Source organism: Fomitiporia mediterranea (genome assembly GCF_000271605.1).
Source record: "Fomitiporia mediterranea MF3/22 unplaced genomic scaffold FOMMEscaffold_9, whole genome shotgun sequence".
Taxonomy (NCBI): domain Eukaryota; kingdom Fungi; phylum Basidiomycota; class Agaricomycetes; order Hymenochaetales; family Hymenochaetaceae; genus Fomitiporia; species Fomitiporia mediterranea.
Window position 1 is genome coordinate 537388 of NW_006760394.1, and position 20456 is coordinate 557843.

A 20456-nucleotide genomic window follows, 5' to 3' on the forward strand; every position below is an offset into this window, starting at 1 on the left:
ATACAGTTCTGACCCAAACAGAACTCACTTCTAAAGGTATAGTGTGTATTTATCAGAATCATGTCTTCTAGTTGTACAGACTCTCTCAGAAGCTTATTCACAATTGTAGACTGTAATTTGAGTCAAAATTCATGTAGGACTTGTATATACTTCTCAGAATTCAAGGGAACCCTTCTACTACATATTACTTACAGACTAACAGTCAAACTGAGTGAGTCAATTAGGAGATTAAGCTCTACCTCCAGATGTTTATTAATTATTAGTAATCAGATTGGTCTGAATAGTTAGCCCTAGCAGAATTCATACACAATAACTAGCAACACTCTACAATAGGACAGTCCCTGTTCTTCCTCAATTATAAGAGACATCTGTACTAGAGGACAGTTCTAAACTAGAACAGTAGTTCTGAATCTGTAACAGACTTTACAGAACAGATACACAAGACTAGGGAAGACACACAAGCTCTTTTAGAGAAGGTAGTACAGGTAATAAAGTAGAACTACAATTGGAAGAGATCTGTAGCTAAGGATTACTAGCCTAGGGACAAAGTTATACTAGAAGCTACTAACCTGACTATAGATTGCCTAATAAAGAAGTTGGACAACAAGCACTTCAGACCCTTTGTTATTAAAAAGAAGGTTAGCACCTCTGTCTACAAACTCTAACTTCTAACAATATGAAAGTACATACACCTAGTGTTTAACAAGGTTCTACTGTCTTAGTACTACAATCCAGGTTTTCCTTCACAACAAAGACCCTTACCACCTTTACCAGAACTTATTAGTTCTGAACTAGAATACAAAGTAGAGTATGTAGCAGATACTAAGCTAATACACAGGAAGCTCAAGTTCCTTATCTACTAGAAGGGATACTCAGTTGAAGAACACACTTAGGAACCTACTAAGAATCTCACTTATACTGTTAAGACAATCTGAGATTTCTATCAACTTCATCTGGGTGCTCTGTGTCAACTCTGCCTTACAGATTTCCAAACCCTACCATTCTAACTTATGCCTGAACTACTGACTAAGTCCAATGTTTACTAATCAGGACAATTGGTTTTAGAGGGGGGGTAATGTTACAGTTCTCTACTCTTATACCTTTAGTTCCAAGTGTTCTACACCCTTCTGTACCAGAACTCAGGACTTTCATCCCTTAGAGGCACTGTCTATAGACTATATACATACTGACTCTTACTACTACCCTTCCTTACTTCATCATTCTATTCCTTTGACCACCCCTTCATTCTTTGTTCATTCTATAGTCTCTTACCCTTTGTCCATCCCTTCATTCTTTGTACCTTTATCTTTGACCTTCCTTTCTTTCATTCTTTATAGCTTATTATTCTTAGTAGCTCATACTCCCTGAGTACTCTTGTGTAGTTTAGTATATATAGGCATACAAGATCAGACTAGTCCTGTAGTCTTGATCTTGTCTACTCTAGGTAGTCCTGTACTCTTAGGCTTACTCTATATACTCTACTCTTGTCTTACTCTCTCTCTCTGCCTGTTCTACAAGTTCTGACTACATTCTAGTACTTGTGTTCTGTATTTCTGTTGTGTAGGATAGTTGTAGCCTGGGTCCCCTTACTGAGCCTTCAGGTCCCCTCTACACTATTACTAACACAATTGCCTTATGTAGAATTACTATACTTGGAATGTCTCAGACTATCAGACTTTACTATATAGTATATAAGGTAGACACTCACTTGATGTCTTAATAAGAGAGAGTACTTGGGGCACTCCTACTACACTTATTAAAATCTCTTATTAAGCATTGCCCTTAGTAGACATAAAAAGTAATACTTATTAAGAGATTATACTTGTTAACAAGTAATATTCTAGTGTCTACAAGGGTAATAGTAGACTTGAAATGTTATACTTAATAAGAGGTTATACTTAATGAGAGTAATGCTTAATAAGAGGTTTTACTGTATTCTTAACAGTACTAGTGTTAGTACTATATTACAATTACTTACTATTAATACTAAAGTTACAAGTAGGACTTTATATTAGTACAAGTCTTTAGAGTATTAAACAGAAATAAAATAAAGTAAATAGTATTATAACTAAATATGTTTTTTGTAAAATAATCTCTGTCTTCTTATTGTATTTTATAAAAGTTAATACAAACAGTATCTTTTAGTCAGAACTTTAGAATTAATTTATATTTTTACACTTTATTTACTTAGATTTAATTAAAATTTCTTAGAGTAACTTAATAAATAAGTTTATAAAAAATCTGAACTTAACAGCTGAGAAAAGTGTAAAGGATTAGTACAGAGGAATATAATAGTAAGCAGTTCTTAAAAATAGTTTTAAAAAGACTCTAATTTGTACTATAGTGTTTTCTTATATAATTAAGAGAGTAATTAAATAATATGTATATACTCTGTTTTTTATTTCTGAAAAAGATTTACTAATTGTATATAGAATTTGTATTATAATGTATATTTACTAAACAATAGTATAAGTCTTATCTCTTTATTTTTAGTATAATAGAAACTTTAGTTTATTAACCTTTTAATAGTAGAAACTATTAATTAGATTTTAAATATAGTAGTTTTGAAAAAGTACATTCTATATCTTACAAACTGTTTTAACAGTTTAGAATAATTACTTAGTATGTTTTAATTATTATTATAATTATACACTCTTCTAACTAAAACATTTTAGTTGTAAATTTAGAAACTAGACAAAATAAAAATTATACTTAGAAAGAAACTAATAATTTCCTGAGAGATAATATAAATAATAAAGATCTTATATATTAGACAAATAATACATACTATTATGTCTTATACATATAGTAAGATAATAGTTACTTTTAATAAAATGAGTATAAATCTTAAGTTATAAAGTGTTAAAAGTATTTAACTATAAAGACAGAATTATATTAATGTGTTTAATACAATTTCTGAAAATGACTTTAGTTTTAAACAGATTAGAAATTTTAGTACAGTGAAACCTCTCATTAAGTATTGCCCTTGGTGGACATAAAAAGTAATACTTATTGAGAGGTTATACTTGTTAACAAGTAATATTCTAGTGTCTACAAGGGTAATGGTAGACCTGAAATGTCATACTTAATAAGAGGTTATGCTTAATGAGAGTAATGCTTAATGAGAGGTTTCACTGTATATAGTTTTATTATTTACTAAGAAGTACTACTGTGTTCTTTAGTAAGGAAAATAGTTTAATAATCAGATACTCAACTTTTGAGAACAGTATATACTATACTTAATAGAGCAAAACACAGGAGATACAATTGTTTATATAAAACATGTAAACTATACATATTACTAAGGAGTAAGAGAAATACTCTATGTATTCATTACTCTGACTAATAGTACTAAGTTAACAGGCTTGTAATATTTGCTATTATACTATTAGAGATACATTCTCACTACACATTTGCATTTGGTGATAAAGACAGGTGAGTCATAATATAGGATGTTCAATATAGTAGAAGGCTTAAGAAATGTAACAGAGTAGAGAGGTTTGTAGTTCACAATCAGAAAGTCTTTCAGGCTCTGAGTCAGAATGACTTTATTACAATAATGTCAAAGTAAAGGTTTTTATGAATTTTGCCTCCTAGATCACTTCCTATTGTTGACAAAATAGATGAACAACACTCAGGTTGGAGACAAGTTTGGTAACACTAGTATAGATGATTGTAGATAAACAATTCTCTTTGCATTTATACTGCTCACTTCCACAGCTCTGCATCCTCTTTCAGACCCATAATCTAACATAAGGACCTTCAATTTACGTATGCGTGTTATTCTACTGCCAAAAAGATATAAAATACTGTACAAACTAATCTGAGCACACTGCAATTAAGTTACTATGATTAATCCGCGAAAAAGGCTGATGATGATTCATAAGGAAAACAAAGGAGTTAATGACTTGGAACGCAGAAAATGCATGATGGTAAGGAACGAAGCGAGGTCAAAGAAACGAGAGACAAGTCCATCCGTGATTCTTAATCTGATGATTTAAAAGGATGAAAAGGTATGGAAAGATATGAAAATGATGAAAATGCATGAAAATGTACAAGAAAGCAGAGAAACTTCATAAGAGCGAACGCGTAGTAAAAGAAAGATTAAAACTTCGAAACAGGTCAAGAAAGCAAATAGTGTGGAGCCTCGGCACCGAAAACATCCAGATCCAGCCAGACCAAAGCTATCAAGCCGTCATCACGTATTACCTACCACTTCACAGCAACGGTCCTCTTCGTCACATCCTCCATGACAGTGCTCACAGCCTCCTCCACCATCTTAACGGCCTCACCAAGCGGATCACCCTCGACCTCCGCCAGACTCGCATGACACCCTTCGAGCATAGCGGCGATAGCTCCTTGGCCAGTGTAGAACCACGTACACATCGCCTGTTAATATCGCGTTAGGGAGAGTAAGAACTGTGTTCATGTAAAAATAATTGCAAAATGACGCACAATCATAATGTAGAACGCAATCATAACGTATCCCTCCGCCCAATTCGTCTTCGAGTCAGCCGTGATATAGTTCACAAGGAAACACGCTCCAAGAAGGACAGCAACCTCATACATATCAAAAAGCAACAGAAGCGGCCGATTCGTCCACCACGCCAACAACACCAGAAACGGCATCCAAAACAACACAAACTGGATGCTCAACTCGATTTGTCGTCCCTCTGCAAGTGCCTTTGGTGATTCCGGTTTCAGGAATAACATCTTGCGGAAGAAGTATAACACCGCGATAGCTCCGTCTGCAGAGAATGATACGATAGGGAGTAGGATTAGACCGAACCATTCTTCTGTGATCTTCCCGTCTTCTCGAACGTGCTCGATCGACTCAACCAACTAAAATGAAATAAAATAAAAATTATCAGAGAAATTAGTTAGTTAAAAGGAATTAAATGTGAATAATTTTATTTATTTATTTTAATGTTAATTGTTTTAAAACTTACCATTACAGCGGTGATAGCCATAATAACAATTGTCGCAATCAAGAACAGAGCGCAGAACCAAGGGTTCACTTCCGGCTCCGTACGCAACAGATGTCGTTCATGCCGATGTAGTTCTTTCGGGGCGCTATCGGTCGGCAAGAAAGCATTATGATCGCCAGGTGGATTATGCAGGAAGATCCGGGATGCACAGTATCTGTTGATAGAGATGCCATAGATCATGCGTCAACGATTGCCTGGTACGAACGGTAGGAAACTCAGCGACTTACATTGTGAGGAGAATAACAGCAAGTCCATGGCTCATTTTTAGAAAATTGTCAATTGAATTTTGGCCTTCGAGTGCAGCTTCCGCTGTAGTGCTATTGTCAAGCGCAGCAAAGAACGCTGCAGGTATTAGCAAGCTCAGTACCCTATTTTAAAATTAGCCTAGTAAGTACGAAGCTTTCGGTGTTGATGAGCCGCCGGAAACATACCCAACGGCAAGAAGAGTAAGGTTGAGCTGTGTATAGTGTGGATGTAAGGATTGTTGGTATACACCCATTCCTCCTGTGAGGAAGCCAGTCCCCGGTACTAGGAGTAGGTGTAGCAAAACAACACCTTCATGATACAGTTAGCTCAGACTTTGATTGTATTGCACAATGGAAAGTTGAAACACGAAGGCATACCAATAATAGTCGATTGCAGAATTCGGAGTCTATACGCCGAAGAATTACGTTAGTCTCGCTAAGATAAAATAAATCTCCGGGGAAGCGAGAGGCGAAAAGCGTAAAGGTACAGCCAGCCGCACTTCGATATCGGCGACCTTCGGGCATGATAGAACGGAGACTTACTCGCATCTGACCAGCAAAATTATGGCAAGAGCAGCTTCAACGGCACTAAAGGTGTCTCCATTCAATGCCAGAGGACGACAGAAGTATCAAGAACTCTCTCACTTATTTAAGGTCACTATAATCAAATCACCGAGATCCTTTCCAGTGTACAGCGCCATTTGCTCTCCACCGAATTCGAAAAGCCTCTCGAGTGGTATGATGGCCAAGAAACATACTATTACAGGATGAGCGTCGCAGCGAAATCGAGGACAAATGCGAACATACGGGAGAAGACGACCTTATCGTCAACCCAAGTGCCTTCTTCCTTCTCGAAATGCGCAGCCCAAGCAAAAGGAATGAATATGAGAAGTACGTTCAATACTATTACGGGACGAATGGATTAGCATGCGTGAATCATACAAAGTGAGATATTGTGGACATACTGCTACTAAACAAAGTATTCCTGGCGCTCTCTCGCCAGCCCACTTTCTTTCTGCCTTTACCACAGAACCGATCCCATATTTCCCGACGACGACTCTGTCCTGTTGGATCCATGTAGAGTTCGTACTCTACCTTGTTCACAAAGTTATGCAAACCATCCCCCATCCGCACTGTCAGGCCTCGACGTAAGTTTGCACCTTGATCAGGAGCAAACTTAGGTGATTGCCCTGGTGCATCGAGAGGCCTCATCTCTATCAGATGATTCTCACTGGAGCGAGTATAGGTACTACGCATGATTGGTCTGGGTGGCTCGGTGAGGGTGGCAGCAGTGGGAGAGGTGTGTAGCTCATTTTTGTGAGTGTCAGGAAGCGCGGGACTGATTGGCGATGCAGCAGTTGCCGGGGCGGCGTCGGCCATCGTCCACCGGAGGACTGTAAAATGAGAAAGGAGAGTGTGTTTGAGGTAAACGGAGGGTGCGGGATACCAGCGAGGGTGAACTGGCGTCGCGTAGTACACGTTTACGTGCCAAGCGATTCATTCCTAGTCCAGAACACCTTCACAACCCAAAATACCGCACCTGCCAAGAGCCAACGGCGCTCATCAGTAGTCGCCACCGCTGACTGCCAGGTGCCATCTCTAGTTCGTCTGTCTGAATGTCGTCGAGCCTGTATGCGTTCGGGATGAAAGCGTCCAGCAGTCAGAAATGTAGACTATTGTATAGCCAATCACGAGAACGCGTCGATCAACAACTTACCCGAAAGACGACATCGCAGAGACTTGCTTCCGTCCTCCATCTTGTTCACACTTCCTCATTGTTTATCCTCGAATCCTGCACCATTAATATTGTGTGCTATTATAAAGAAGCTGGACTTGTGTAGCCGCATCACACGTGTCGCACCCAGTGAGCTGCTAATGAACACAGTTCAATCATATCTGAGGGGAATCATCAATAGCCTTTAAAACACCTGTTCTCTGTCTTCGGCACATCCCATCACTTGGCACGTTGATCTCCACCGTGGCATATGACGAATCCCTCTCTGTGTAAACATCCGGTTTGTCAGGGTTGTATGAGGATAAGGTGTTGATCATCCTCAGAGCTCCGAAATTAGAGGAACGATTGACCCAGGTGGCGCAGAAGAAAGCACCTGTCAACCTGAATCTTATACTTATGGGTGATCATTCTCTCTCATCATGCTTGTCCTACCGTAATCTCCGCGGCCAAGCCTCGCTTGCCTTTCAATGGACCTACTCATTGGGGTCTCCACTGTCTTGGACTAACTTTGCACTCTTGGCACGGAGCCATCGAATGATGCAGCTACTTAGAATACACGGCTAAGAATGTCGCAAAGACACTAACTGATATGATCAGCGTACTCTTATTCTGGGAGAACTGAAGTTGTATTGTACTGACTGTTGCTTTCGACCCGGTTACCGTTCTGCAACTCGTGCAGATAACGTCGCATGGTTCCAGCAATTTTCAGAAGCCTGCTCCAAACTGAGAGACGACTACTCCTCTCAGCGGACGTCTTATTTCACCCAGCTGATAATACTGACCCATTCTTGCGCAAAGAATTGACATGTGTCGATTCTCTGTATCAGATAGCATATAATCAACCGACCGAAACGTGAGTCGACTTAGGTACGCCTTGGATACGGTATTTACTTTGCACCGAAAGTCGTCGTTCGTTTACTGACGCGAACTAAATTTCCAGTTCTGGCGTTCTTCTCGCATATCCTAAGATATCTTTTCCGGCCATCCTGGTTGACTTCGGCGTTAGGGGAAGTGACGTTAACATTGATATCACCTTCCGGTAAGACTTCATGACCGCGATTGCCCTCTCTAAATCAAGCCCGTGGAAGGAGTCCCGAAGGAAATTCTCTGCTGCACTCGCTAGTACCAGAACGCCGAACCAAAGACTCAGCCATTTTCAGAAGCTTACTCCGAACTGGAAGTCAACTACTCCTCTCAGCACAATTACGCTAACCATCCCTTGTGCAAGAAAAAAGAGGTGCGTCGCTTCTCTGCATCAGACAGCATTTTCAACTGAAATGTAATTGGTTTAGGTATATCCCAGGTTATAGCATTTGCATTGCTATAAACCGTTGTCTGTTTACCTTCATAAATTAATTTCCAGTTCTGGATTTGAAAATCGATTCGCATCAGGAGCTATGTAAGGTTACTTATTCATACTCACAGCCAGTAGGAAACCATATTTCAAAGGGAACTTTGAACGGTCAGGATACCTGTTTCCTGTCATTGCTCGATTTTAGCTTTCACTGTGTTGCCCGTTATGTTGATCTTGTCTATAGCATGCACGACACTTAATGAGATCTCACTGCCTGTGAGCATCCAGGTTGAAAGGGTTGCATGAGACGTTAGCCATTCTCATAGCCAGCTCCAAAGCTGAGTGCAGACATTCTTCAGCAATCAATCAAATGGTAGGAAGATAAATGCCCGTCGACTTGCATCTTGTCAAGTTGTATTTGTGGGTGATCATAGGCTCAAGACACTTGTTCACCACAATCTCCGTGGCCAAGATCGCTTGTCCTCAAATGGACCTACTCATTCAGGTCTCCGTTGTCTTGGACTTACTTTGCATCCTTAGCACTGATTTATTGAGATTGGCAGATATATTTGTTACCTTAGAGTATACGAAGAAGAGTCACGGTCTGGCAGTACCGAAGCTTGATTACATCGATACGTCAGGTTTCGGCCGCCTCTCATGTGAAAGTTGACCTTGCTCGGACTCTGCATCGGCTCTTGTTACACATGGTCATAGTTAATTGGAGCTCTAGAACTTTATTAAACTGCATGGGATGCTATAGCTTTGGATCGATTGTAATAACGCGCTCCATATGTACGGCAAGCCTGCCGGAGCTTGGTTAGTCTTTACAACAATTTTTGGCTCTTGGATAACTATATTACTAGACTTCGACATCTGATAACGAGTACCAACATTGCTATTGCCTCTTGGTAGGATCTCATAACAGCGACTACCCCAAATTAAGCCCGCCGCTGACCTTGGAGGGGGAATTCTCTGCATTTGCTAGTAGCAGAACGCCCAATCTCCAAAGATTCAGCCACTTTCAGAAGCTTACTCCGAACTGGAAGGCAACTACCCGTCTCAGCATAATTCCCAGTGTGATCCAGCGAGTAATATTGACCATCCCTTCGCGCAAAAAGTGTAGTGCGTCAATTTTCCGTATCAGATACAAGATAATCGATGAAACATTGAAACGTGATCAGCCTAACTTATGCCGTGCGGTACAGTATGCGTTTTGCCATAAAGCATTATTCTTCTACTTACACAACCTGATTTCCAGTTCTAGTTTTCTTCTCTGCTGCATGAAATTGTATTTGGTAAGTGGTAACACCGAGGTGTCCGGCGGCCATGCCTCAACATGGCCAGCTTTTAGAAACAGAAACGAATTTAGCTCTTGGGTGGCCATCCCGCACTCCCGGTTGTGTTGTGTTCGGCATTTAGGCAATCAGTACAAGCATCTACGCCACCTTTCAGTAACATTTCGGGGCCGCGATTATTCTAAATTAAGCCCGATACGGTCTGCAGTAGTATCACTGGAAGGATCTTCTCTGTGCTCGATGGTAGTGGAACGCCCAATCACCAAAATACAGGAGCCAGCTCTGAATCGAATGATACCTCCTGCTGTCGGAAATTTTCTTGTTATCTTCCAGTATGTAAATATCGATCCTTCATTTGCCCGAAAAGAATAGTGATGAAGCCTGATCGGAATAGCTATGGCCTGAGTTAAGGCAATGACTTTGCCATAAAGGTTTGCTCAACCACCGACATGAGCTGATTTCTCATTCCGGCCTTCTCACTCCCTTATCCCATGATATAGTGATCGGTAATACTGAGGTGGGAGGCGTGCACCGCTCGAGCTTTGCTCAGCGTTCAGAAATAATTTTATCACTTTGCCACTCATCCGGTTCGACTTCAGTGTTTGACAAGTGGCACAATCATCGACTTCAACGTCCTGTAGACTCAATGACTACGATTATCCTAATCAGGCCCGCAACTAGTACTGGCTTTGGAAATAGTACTGGACGAAATTTCTTTGTATCCGGTGGTGGCAGATTCAGGCAGGACGCCCAATCTCCAAAGTTTCAGCCCTTTTCCGAAGCTGGCCCCGAACTGAAAGACAACTACTCCTCTCAGCAGATTTCTTGCTGCGGTACGGCGTATAATATCATACTCCTTCCACACGCGAGAAAATTTAGATCCTTTATTTTCTGGGTCAGACAACATGTCGTTAAGTGAAACCCGCATCGCGAGAAAGTCTTATAGCTTATATTAGCTTATAATGGTTCAAAATATGTAAATACTGTGAAAACTGTAAAATGCAAAATAATTGATCTCAATTTCTGAGAAACAGTATAAGGCATTATAAGATCCAAAAGGTTTGTCAATATTCAAAAGGTTTATTAGTATTTCAAGCCTAAGGAAAGCTTGCTGTTCTTTATAATAAGTAAAGACATTGTATACATTATAAGGCATAAAAGATTTGTTCACATTATAAAGGTACATAAAGTTTTTTATCCCTTGCAATAAGTAAAATGACTTATATTTGATCTCGAAAATGATGAGGAGTATATACTATAGGAAGGATGGTATTAATTATAATGTATGCAAATTAATATAACAGTCTAAAAGACTGTTCCAAACCAATATACATTTTTCTGCCTTATAATGTTGACAGAAGCCTTACTAAAGAATTACAATGTATATACAAACTCTACTTATATTCATTTTACTTTTTTGCCCTTACATGCATTAATAATGATTCAAATTATTTATATTTTTGTGGCAATATTACAACATTACTAAATACTAATTATAGCACTAACAGGTGCAGGAGTGAGAAGAAAAGTAGTGAAAGCAGAAAGCATACTGTATGAGTGTCAGGGCAAGAAATGAGACAAATGGCTGATCTTGTTAACACAAAGCAAGGGAAACAGTTACAAGACTTACTAAATGAGGCAAGTAAGGTGAACGTCAATGTGTAGAATTAGAAAGTGGAAAAATGAACCTAAACCTCATCCATGTGTGTATTGTCTGGCAGGTGAGTGTCTTACGTTTGAGTAGCCAGTCCTTGACCCTGGCCAGCTAATCCTCCTGCTTAGGACTGTCCACACCCTTTACAAGCCTTCCAAGCTCTCAAAATGGCTGCAATTGATGACTCCTTGTCCTCCTCAGGTTCAATAGTGAGCAATTCACCAGAGGAGCCGAAAACCTGCCTAGAAACCCAGTAGTTAGTTAATGTAGCTTTAAGTAAATTTAAAAATGTATAAAACATACCCATTCCACCAATTAAGTGTGTCCTAGACTCATAGAGACTTGCAGTCTTTGAAAAACTCAAGAATAGTGTAATAAAACACTTTGAAATTAAAATTTTCATTGACCTCACCAAAGGTTTCAAGTGTTGAAATAAAAAAGTGTGCCTATCATATCAAAAGTATTGTCAGTGTTGCTAGATTATATTACTATCACAGCCTGAGTACTTACCTAGACACATATGTAGGCAATCATCTCTAGGGTGACAGACTTCACACCTACAATCTTAGCATTATTTGCCTGCATTGTTTTACCTTTACTACCAGGCTCAGCATCTACAGAACTTAGGCTTGTAAAGATCAGCTAAAGACACTACAAAAGAAGTATCAGTATTTGTAAAGAATAATAGGAGTGTACTTACTTTGACAAGAAAACAGCCTTAGAATAGGCCCTTGTCCATTACTTCTGGATTGTATGACCCTTCCTCATACAGGAACACAGGGAATGACTTATGTGTGATTGGGTATTTTTTTGACTTTACATTGTCTTTGAAACTATACAGTAAGGATATGAGTAAGAGTGTTCATTTTTTGTTTGACTTCATCTGTTAGTCTGCATACCTTTCCTTACTACTGTGTGTATGCAGGAGTAGCATTAGTACAATCATCTGTAACAATTGTGGATAGTGTATACCTCTGCCTATCTTACTTGGTTGATTGTCAATCAGTGGTTCTGGCCAGCCTTCCTTGAGCACATGGTAGTGCCCCCTCTGTTTGAGTGTAGATGTGTCATTACTGTGACCTTGCTCTGCTTTCTTGTTCACCTAAAGTAAATAGAATAGATTAGTATTATTAGTGACTACAGAATACAGTGTGTAATAATGAAAGTCTGATGACAGAGATGGAGAATGAATTCTGAGGGAATGAAGATAGATAGGGATAGTACACACACACATGTATTGGCTGTAGAGTAGACATTGGCTGCAAAGTTATTTTGTCTGTCAACTGGAGTAGAACAGTAAGGAATGTGATAGAATAGATAGGTGCAACTTTATTGTGTTATACACATACCTTAACCCAAAGTGCCTTAGCCTCTAGACTAGAAAGTGCTTCATAATAGGCTCTCTCATTAGAAAAGAGTGTAAGGACACTCTTATAAACCTTGAAGAGAAGGTCCTTCTCTTCTTCACAACTGACACAGAGTTGTTAGTAATTACCAGAGGAGCAGAATATAATCAAACTTATACATTTGTAATAACTCTCTTACAAAGTTCCATGTCCTTAGTGTCATAGTTTGTAGCTATCACTTCTATTCTCAAATACATTTTGAGAGATTCAACAGCTATACTATAGTTCATAGTACCTGGAATGTTAACCCAAAGGTCAATGTTCTGCTTGATAGACTGTGAGAGCTGACATATTTGTTTGAGTGTGTCTCTGTACCTGTGTATTATAAATGTTATAAGTGAATGTAATAGTGTGTAAAAACAACAAGATGACTCACTTGATTTGCTTTGAATGGCCAGATTTTGTTACAAGGCTCCTCTCCTCAAGTGTTTACTGTTTTGAAGGTAGTAGGACACTTGGCAGAGAAGAAACCTTACTCAGGTCAAGGCTTGGTGCTTGTCCTTGGTTGAGAGGGGGTAGGGAGGACAACCTGAGTTTGTATGAGTGAAAACAAACTAACATATTGAGTAACTTGAGAGGAAGATGGATTGAGACAAGAGAACAAGGACTGAGAGTACTAGAGATAGTATAAGGGTAAGTCAGCAAAGTCTAGCAAGTTATTAAAAGTGATTCAAGGAACAGTACTGACTAGGATACTACTAACAAGTAGTAATATTAATACTTTCTGTGTCAAAGATAGAAAGAGGATGAAAGGAGTGAGTGAGTAAGGATGAGGAAGTAAGGCAACTGTGACTGAGAGTGAGAGCCTAAGAGTGTTGACAATAAGAGCTCTTGTAGGAGGGGGGGGGAAGGACTTATCTAGCAAAAATATGCTAGGAAAAGTAAGTGTATTCAAAATGAGAGGATTTGATATACTTAAAATAAGAAGTACACAGTCACTTGGCTGCTAGTGCTCTACATACACTGTACATAGCCTTACATGTATAAAATACTTAGCTCAGACATGTGTAAATTCAGTGTTTCAGCTGTATATTTAGTAATGTTTAATAAACATGTAAATTGACTAGCTTGAAATTATTAATATTAGTCTGTATCTGAGCCAGGGGTCAAATATTGGCCAAGCTGCTAGGGAACTTCAAGTTAGCTTTATGTACAGAATTGAAGGTATCTTTCATAACATACAGTAGGCTGTAACTATAATAATAGACTTTGTACAGCTTGAATGTAGAACCTACTTACTATTAAAGTTGACATATGGGTGGATCTGATACTACTCAGTAATTAAGAAAATGCTTGCTATTTTCCTTCTAGTCTAGTAGTACTTCTCAATTTACTTGTACTAAGATACTTACACTTTAGTATAGAGGACAGTACTATTGTTGTAGGACTGTAGTATACCTTAATACTTACTATATAGAGTATATGTCTGTACAAGTCTTAGGAAGAGGTCTGACCCACTTCTCAGACTTGTACTGAGAGTAGAAAATGATGATTACTTACTTAAAGCAAATGCAAATTATTAAGAAGACAGAGATGAACCATACAAAGTAATAAACAATGTCTAGTAGTGTTACAAATAGTGATTACTATGATTTGTACAGCTTGTACAAGTCTTCTTTCTCAATTCTTACTACTTTCTAGAGTACTCTCAGGCTAGCACAGTCTCAGACTTGTGCTACAACCTGTATATAAGGTAGTAAGGGAAGTAAATTGAGAAGGACTGATATGAGCTTTAATATTCTTCTACAGTTTGCTACATAGGTACATATACTGTCATAGTAAGCATATCTGTAAATTACACTACTGTGAGAGAGTACTAACAGTAGCAGCACATATTACTGTATTTAAATCTCAGTCCTAGTTAGTAAAGATCACTAATATTGATCTATCTTGTTGTAAACCTCTACATGTTAGATACTAGTAAAGCAGACATTCAAAGGCATATGTCAGACTAGACTGTGCTTCTCTAACTCTTTAAGATACCTTCCTTTATTTGTAAGGCTTGTAGTAAGGTCTTTAAGAAGAAGAATACACAAGCAATCTATTATAATTATTGTGTTAATGTAAGTAGTAGTCTAAACTCTCTAAAACATATTAGAGAGTCAAATAACAAAGTGAAAAGAGAATGAGGTTAAGTATGTGTAATAGTATCTTGATTCTTAGGTAATGCTCACCATTTTGTGTAGCTGAGACCCAGGCATTCAAAGTGGAGGATAATACTCAGACTGTTCCAGCCCTATTTGACAAGCCTCTTAAGTTTCCTGAAGGAACTAAATGTAAGAAATAACTACTAAAGTAATTTACAAATCTTCTACTATTTACTTCAAACTTGTCTGTACTTCCTACTGTATCTCTTCCACACCTTCTTAAGTTCATACCATCTCAGCTTCCTTCTCTACTGTCTCAAGTCCTCTCTCTAACTCTAGCAACTCTAGAAATCATGTAAGAAACAAGAAGGAGACTCTTTTTGTCTGAGCCAAACAAATACAAGTTACTTTAAGAGTACCTGGATTTGCTAGATGACTTCCCTAACAAGACACTCAACCTTAAGGACTTATACAACTTACCTAGACTTTCTGCAAGTAATACTCTGACTCAAACATCCTTACTCCCTAAACTTATTACTAATAAATATGTACTGTTTAATAATGTAGCAACTTACCTTTTAATGAGCTGGGTGAATTGCAAAGTGAAAGAAAAGACAAATAACAAACTGGATGTTCTTGTATACAAAGTCTTACTTCATCCAGACTTCAAGCTATTAGACTTAGTAGACTATAGAGTAAGGTGGGAGAATTCACACATTGACAGTCTACACTATAATAATGATTCCCCTGAGTCTTCCCATTCTGATGACTGGCACAAAGGATCAGTTAAGATTAAGCTACCTTCTAAAGACAACAAGAAGTGGCCTGAGGGCAAAGAAAGAGCTCCTGAATTCAAAGTCAGGGGAATATACTACTAGCCCTTACTAACAACAATCTTTAAAGCCTTAAACAACCCTTGTTCTCCTCCTTTTCATTATATGCCTTACAGGGAGCTTTAGAGACTAACAGTATGTATAGTATTAGAGCTGTATAGCAAACTTTCTACTGACCCTTGATTATCTCTCCTCTTCCTTAAGTACAACTCCTCTCCTGAATACATTTATAGTGAACTATATTGCTCAGATTATTGGTTGGAAGCCTACAAAGAAGTACAAAGCTTTCCAACACAAGACAGTACTGAAAACTTTGTACTTCCTCTTATTCTCTATTCAGACTCAATGTATCTTGCAAATTTCAGTTCTGCATCACTTTGACTAATATACATGTACTTTGGAGGCCAATCTAAGTACATGTATTGTAAATCTTTGTAGACAGCTTGTTATCATCTAGCATATATTCCTTCAGTAAGTACATTCCTTCTATATTTCTACTGTTCTTTGTAATACATGTTCTGACATACAGTATTTACATTGATAAAGCTCTCTGTATTAGTTTAAGATACATATAATGAGGTTTATAAACAATCTGCATCTTTGGAACTCCTCACTCACTTAAAGTGCAAACTATTTCAAGCTGTCTTGTCCTATATCCTCTTACAGTCTGAAATTCTTAAGGTATACAGCTCTAGTATTCTATTTGACTACTCAGATGGAAAATTATACAGACTCTTCCTAAGGTTTGCTTTTTACTCAGCAGACTACCCTGAGAAGTACATCTTGTATCTATTTACTATCTTCTTGTTTGCATACACTACAATCTTCACCTTAATTTACACAAGGATAACTGAACATTGCTACAGGATGCTCATTACTAGCTTGTGTGTTTTAGGCAAATTCTCAAGCCCTACCAATATTATACTAACCAAATTCAACCATATGCTTAGTACCAGAGCCAATCAACAAAGACAAACTTGCAAACATATTGATGATACAGTACAGTAAGAGAAGATTTCTAGGGCACAACAGTGGATTTTTCAATTAGGGAAGCCTGTAGAATCTACCTGGATAAAAAATCTCCTTAAGGATGGATTCCTCATACTAGTTAATGTAAGTGAACTGTTACTATCCAGGCAATACTCCTTATTACTTACTTATCTTATTTTTATAGAATGCTTTTTCTGTACTTTGCAAGTACAGATTCAATTTCTTTGACTTATTTGTCCTAGACCCTATGTACAAATTTGAGCTAAGGGTCTAGAAAGTAATATTTACCTACCTCTTACACATTCTTTTTGTGTAGGGAGGAGAGAGCATACTAATACTTAATAGGAGGTAAGCATCTATGTTACAGCCTCATCAATTGCCTTACTGTCATCTATTTAGATATATTCATTATATTTTAAGTATTACTATACTCTTACATTCAGAATAGATACAATCCAGCAATTTTCTGGAAATATGTCTGTAATGAAAAACATTACAGCTAGAGACTTCAAAGATATTCTACAGGTAAGTGCCTCCCTCAAGACTATTAATATATATACACTACAATAGGATGTGTATTACCTAGTGTGCCATACTGGCCTTTAAGGATTTACTGCCAAAGAAATATAATAAAGTAGTCCTTGACCTTTTATTCATCTTAGCAACCTGGCATACACTTACAAAGCTCTACATTCATACAGAGACTATAGTTTGGTTCCTTGAGGAGACAATGACATTGCTAGGATACTAGGTATAATACTTTAAGAAGACTGTATGCTTAGCCTACAATACACACAAACTCTTAAAGGAGATTACTACTCAAGGATGTTGTCAAGCTGTCCTACTCAATAAGGGTAAGGCAAAGGGACTAGATGTAAAAACAATCAGATCTAGTGTGAAAACTAAAACACTCAACATTAATACACTGAAATTTTATTCTCTTAGTGTATATACTTCTACCATTTGTTGATTCAGTATGACTGATTCATACAGTACACAAATTGTTAAGTGTCTACTTCACAATATGCTCTCTATACTTATCTTGATTGTATATCTTCACAGGGGGAGTCTCAGTATAGGAGACTCAAATGTATGTATGCTAGGACAAACAAGTGAGACACTGTGAAGGCAGTTTTACAACTAGAGGGTAGGACCTGTAAGATATGTAAGATTAATTCTTGTATCAGCCTTAATGATGAATCTGGGGATCCTATCAAGCCAAGGGATCTTGAAGTCTATTATAACATGGTAGCATTAAAAAAGGATTCTATCCATCTTTATTAGTAGCTTTCAGATAATGATTCTGACCCAGCTTTACAGGTGAGTACATTATCAGTCTCCTCTTTCTATTTCACATATACAAGTACTGATACATTACACACTTGCTAGAATTTCCTGCCAAGTCTTTGTAGGCACCTGCTTGGACACATTCTCTTAAGACAGGAAGACAAGGCCTTCACTACAGACAAGCTATACAGTCTCTACATAAAAAATGACAAGCTTTTCTGTCTCAAGGTGCTATGTATCAATTACACAACCTACAATGTTAGAAGAGCCTAAGATTCACTCAATCTACAGACATATGCTAATATTATGTTACTATTGGATAACACTGAACATCCCTACATTTACACTTGAATAATTGGACTTTTTCATACAGAGGTCAGCTATATAAGTCTAGGGGCCAATCCTAACTTCCAAAACTTTAATTGGCTCAATTTTGCTTAGGTTTGCTGGATAAAAGTTGATGAGAATGGCTTGTTTGTTAAGAGACAACTCCCTCAATTACAATTCTATTGTCATACAGATCCTAGTGCCTTTGGATTCATTAACCTAGACCTTATTCTTTAAGGTGCTCATCTAATCCTGCAATTCTCTAAGGGTACTGTCCAGACACTCTTACCTCCATCCCTTACTTGCTAACCTGAAGATAAGAACAAAGATTACAAATTTTACTTTGTAAATGTGTAAGCATGTTGTTAAGGCTTTCAAACTTGGAATGTATTAATGCTGAGTCATTTTTGGTCCAATTTACTACAGATTTGTTGATAGGGACATGTTCATGTACTATCAAGGCAGAGGAATCAGACACAAAAGTATGTAGCATTTAAATAGCTACCTACTACATAACACACTACAAGAACAAAACAATGACAAGATGGATGGTGAAGTATTGGAAGAGGAGGAGGAGACTGATAGTAATGACAAGGATCTTGAAAGTGAAGAACAGAATGATGAGGAAGGTGAATTGGACAGTTATACAGACCTATAGTGAATATTAGACATGCTATTTACATGTAAGGTAATTTTGTGGTCATACACAGCAAATGACAATCTGTTGATCATCTATACAACTGTTTTTGCTAATTGAATATAGTACTATGAGTATTCTACTAGGCTGATTCCTTGTTACCATCTTACCAACTTTTACAGTGAGTAAAATGAATCTTCTTTTAATGGGTACTATCTATACCTCCATCTTGGCTCAGTTTGCACTAACTGTAGCATTCTTCAGAGCAATCCTTGACTTTACTACTATCACACAGTTTCTCACAGTTTGTAGAATAGAGAGTGCTACATGTGTTGCTACTGTTTTTACAGATTCTTTCATTACTGTCACCATACTCTATTTACTGTGTCATATGTCTGTTAGTAATCTTTAATACACTACTACTGTCTGATTCAAGCATATACAGAATTTGCAAGGTTGTTTAGAGACTCAGAACAATAAGGATGACTATTGGGTCAAAGTTTGCAAGTAGTGTAGTATAACTCAACAGCTTCATCAAGGTCTTCTGGCTGTTCACACTGCTTGTATCTCTTGCTTCATTATCTTGCTTACTTTGTTGTCTCTTACAGTACTCTCCAGACACACTTTCACCCAGGCTTGGCTCTGCAACAAGTAGTAACAACTCTCAACCCCCTGTCAATAATCTGCTCAACATTGACTTTAATAAACTCACTGAGTACCATTCACAGCCTCATACAGTACTCTCCAGACACACTTTCACTCAGACTTGACTCTGTAACAAGTAGTAACAACTCTCAATCCCCTGTTAATAATTTGCTCAATGTTGACTTTGATAACATGCTTGCATTCCTTTTGCTTCACAGTTGTACACACATGCTCCTAACAACTTGTATTTACAATTACCTTTGGTAAGTCCCTTCCCTCACTTGCATTTGACCTGAGATCTCCAGACTTACTTCTTATCTTACACAGCACTCTCCACACCTGCCCCCCCTCTGTTTTTTGGGCCAATCTGGACACATACAAAACAAAGGATGCAAAATGTGCATCCTGTAAGGCTGGCACTAATAAAATTCTGGGAGTACTTAGGGAAGCACTCCCAGATTGTTATAGCTGTATTAAAACAGCTAAAATTGTGTAAGTTCTTATATTTTTTACTTTTTTCTACTACTAACATTATTATTATTATTATTAGGGGTAGTATTCATGAGTCAGGTAATGACAATACTCTACACCTTCTAATAAGATGTTTTAGGAAGAAGAAATTGGTAGGATCTATACACCTGCCTTTTGTTAATAATGTGAGTTTTTTTTACCTTTGTCTTGTCTTTCTTTGCTAATATTATCTTAAGGAATTCAATTTCAAGGGGGCAACTATTAGTTACAAGACAGCTAAAAAAATTGTAATTAAAAAGATCTTGTAATATTTTCTTTTACTTTGTATTTTATTTACATCTGTTATACTTCTATAACACACACATTACAAACTAGTACTATATATTTATTAAGATTAGAACCCTAAAAATAGAGTTTTTAATTATTATATACATTAATTTGCCTTTTGTATTAATTATCTACTAAAAATAAATATTTTTGCTTAATTATATTACAGATATCACTCTGTTTTTAAGATTATAATACTTATATAATCTAAGTATAATACTTTAGCTTATAATGT

At 37.6% G+C, this 20456-nt stretch overlaps 4 protein-coding genes across 4 annotated transcripts; 3 read left to right on the plus strand and 1 right to left on the minus strand.

The window, feature by feature from the left end:
* Window positions 1–4209: 4209 nt before the first annotated feature.
* Window positions 4210–6310, minus strand: FOMMEDRAFT_91401 (uncharacterized protein; the record flags this gene model as incomplete). The annotated part of the gene is made up of 10 exons (XM_007269107.1): window positions 4210–4389; window positions 4456–4842; window positions 4950–5142; window positions 5216–5356; window positions 5420–5543; window positions 5612–5640; window positions 5777–5821; window positions 5879–5990; window positions 6041–6136; window positions 6199–6310. The coding sequence occupies 10 exons, from the start codon at window positions 6308–6310 to the stop codon at window positions 4210–4212; spliced, it is 1419 nt and encodes a 472-aa protein (XP_007269169.1).
* Window positions 6311–11239: 4929 nt separating this feature from the next.
* Window positions 11240–11468, plus strand: FOMMEDRAFT_159077 (uncharacterized protein; the record flags this gene model as incomplete). Its single annotated transcript, XM_007269108.1, has 2 exons — window positions 11240–11278; window positions 11340–11468. The coding sequence occupies 2 exons, from the start codon at window positions 11240–11242 to the stop codon at window positions 11466–11468; spliced, it is 168 nt and encodes a 55-aa protein (XP_007269170.1).
* A 5494-nt stretch (window positions 11469–16962) lies between these two features.
* On the plus strand, window positions 16963–17278 carry FOMMEDRAFT_90811 (uncharacterized protein; the record flags this gene model as incomplete). The annotated part of the gene is made up of 2 exons (XM_007269109.1): window positions 16963–17052; window positions 17114–17278. Coding segments are annotated over 2 exons (255 nt in total), but the record flags the coding sequence as incomplete, so codon positions are not given.
* A 638-nt stretch (window positions 17279–17916) lies between these two features.
* On the plus strand, window positions 17917–18087 carry FOMMEDRAFT_90888 (uncharacterized protein; the record flags this gene model as incomplete). Its single annotated transcript, XM_007269110.1, has 1 exon — window positions 17917–18087. A coding segment is annotated over one exon (171 nt), but the record flags the coding sequence as incomplete, so codon positions are not given.
* Between the last annotated feature and the right edge of the window lie 2369 nt (window positions 18088–20456).